General features: G+C 65.3%; 1 protein-coding gene across 1 annotated transcript in view; it reads right to left on the reverse strand.

Annotated features, from left to right (window-relative positions):
* MIB2 (mindbomb E3 ubiquitin protein ligase 2) overlaps positions 1–2,230 on the reverse strand; it is a 12,064-nt gene that overhangs the window by 1,184 nt on the left and 8,650 nt on the right. Inside the window, exons 9-16 of the mRNA XM_010849997.1 lie at positions 1,977–2,140; positions 1,766–1,899; positions 1,532–1,680; positions 1,290–1,446; positions 1,037–1,197; positions 821–947; positions 501–734; positions 16–89 (exon numbers count right to left, since the gene is read on the reverse strand). Coding sequence (XP_010848299.1) covers positions 16–89; positions 501–734; positions 821–947; positions 1,037–1,197; positions 1,290–1,446; positions 1,532–1,680; positions 1,766–1,899; positions 1,977–2,140 — 1,200 coding nt within the window. The remainder of the gene's footprint in view (positions 1–15; positions 90–500; positions 735–820; positions 948–1,036; positions 1,198–1,289; positions 1,447–1,531; positions 1,681–1,765; positions 1,900–1,976; positions 2,141–2,230) is intronic.

Raw genomic sequence — 2,230 nt, forward strand, 5'->3', positions numbered from 1 at the left:
CTCAGGGCGGCCCCCTCCAGCGCTAAGTAGTAGGCCATAGCCGCGCCTGCCGTCAGCTCTGCACTGCTCGGAAGGCCCGAGGCCTGTAGCTGGATGGCAGGACAGACGCTGGTGAGGGCGAGTGCCTGAGAACACTGGTCTGAAGGAAGCCTCGGCTGGTATCTGGCTGCAGAGGCCTGAGCACCTGCCTCCTGAGGCCCCTGGAGCCGGAGGCAAAGGGCCCCACTAGGCAGTTGGTGGCATGAAGGCCATGTTCTGACACACCACTCGGCCTATAGCCGGGCCCAGCCCCGCTAGACCCCACTCCCTCTCCCCAGATGGTCAGAATCTCAGGAACACTGGGCCAGCAGTGGTGACCAGGGTCGCAGAACAAACCACTGTGGCCCAGACTGCCTGCCCTACGAGACCTGATCCGGCCGTCCTGAGGGCAGGGAGGGCAAAGGAGCCTGTGGCCCAGTTCTGTGCCCCCCTCCCCAGCACCCAGAGTCACATTTCCTCACCCTGGACAGCAGCTGCAGGGGACCCGGGTCCCCTGCGCTCCCATCAGCTGCCAGAGGCAGCAGCTGGTGGCGCTGCAGGGCCACGTGCAGAGCCGTGTCCCCCTCCTCATCCTCGGCGTTGACGCTGCAGCCGGCATCCACCAGCAGTGGCACCAGCCCCACGTGGGCCTGCTGCACAGCCAGGTGCAGCGGGGACTGCAGCTTACGGTTGCGAGCGTTCACATCACAGTGGCCCTGGGGAGGGGTGGGCACGGGCTCAACCCAGGGAACCTGGTGGGCCCTGACACCCCAGTCCGAAGCCCAGGGGACTCTGTCCACACCTCTTGGATGAGAACCTGGGCCACCTCCCCGTGGTTGTTGAAGGCGGCCAGGTGCAGTGCCGTAAAACCATCCTCCTTCTTGGCGTCCACCAGCTGCCGTGCCCGCGCCAGAATCCTCCTGACAGCTCTGTGGGAGCAGCGAGATGCCTCTGGGGTCAGGGGCGACCCAGGGTGGCCCGGTGGCACAGCAGGAGCTGTGTGTCACCCCAAACTCACAGTGTGTGGCCTTTGAGGGACGCATGGTGCAGCAGAGTGAAGCCCTGGCTGTTGGTGGCAGTGACATCGATGCCTGGCACCTCGGTGAGGACCTCCACAATGCCGCTGGCACCAGTGCCCGCTGAGATGGCGCAGTGCAGGGGTGTATCAGCATGGGCATCCTGCCGGTGGTAGGCCAGTGATCACTTGGCAAGGAGATCTCAGCCATGACCTCCTTGACCCCAGGGCCAGAGCCAGGGGACCCAGCACTCACAGGCAGGTTGACGTCACAGCCACGCTCACACAGGACCTTCACCACTTCCAGGAAGCCCCTCTGCACGGCCACATGCAGTGCTGAGCTCCGAGTGCTGTTCAGAGCATTGGCCCCACAACCTGAGCTCAAGAGCACCCGGGCAGCCTCAGGCTGGTTCCTGGCAGGAGAGGAAGCAGGAGGGGCGATGTGCCCACCGGCTGGACCTGCAGGCCCAGCCCCCTCGCACTCTGGCCGGGCCTCACCCCAGGGCTGCGTAGTGCAGTGCCGTGTTGCCCTCATCATCCGGCAGGTCAATGCCCGCCTGAGCCTGCAGCAGCAGCCGCACCAGCTCCACCTGGCCTAGGTAGGCAGCCATCTGCAGGGCAGTCCTGCCCTGATTCTTGGTGTCCACCTGCCGGGAGAGGCAGAGGGTCAGTCCCTGGCCCTTGGCCCCCTCGCTGGGGCTGCCTGGGCCAGGAGGCAGGTCTCAGGCTCGCCTGTTCTGGGTGCCGCCGCAGCAGGTCCAGAGCCCGGGCCACATTGCCCAGAGCCACCTCCACCACCAGCTTCCCTGGGTGTTCCAGGTCACTCTTCTGGGCTCGAAGCTTGTCCAAGACAACGCTCAGGGAGCCTGGGGAGGGTGGGGTTGAGGGTCAGTGGTGGCCAGGGCAGCCCTGCCCCAATGAGCTGCTCAATGGATGCTCTCACTTTTGTTCTCCCGGGCTCGCCCAGCTACATCCAGGTTGGCATCTTCCTCGGGCCGGTAGGCCACCAGGCAGGAGGGGCTAAAGGTCCACAGCTTCCCACTGACCAGCACACCCACGTTCCCGTCTCCGAAAACCTTCAGCACTCTCCCAATGCGGCCCAGAGCCTGAATGAGGAGAGGGTGGGGTCACAGGCGTGCCTCCCAGGGGTTAGTGTGATGGGCATGGAGGTAGGGGTGGGGGACTCACAGGGGCCAT

This window comes from Bison bison, unplaced genomic scaffold, assembly GCF_000754665.1.
Source record: "Bison bison bison isolate TAMUID 2011002044 unplaced genomic scaffold, Bison_UMD1.0 scf7180017864289, whole genome shotgun sequence".
Taxonomy (NCBI): Eukaryota; Metazoa; Chordata; class Mammalia; order Artiodactyla; family Bovidae; genus Bison; species Bison bison.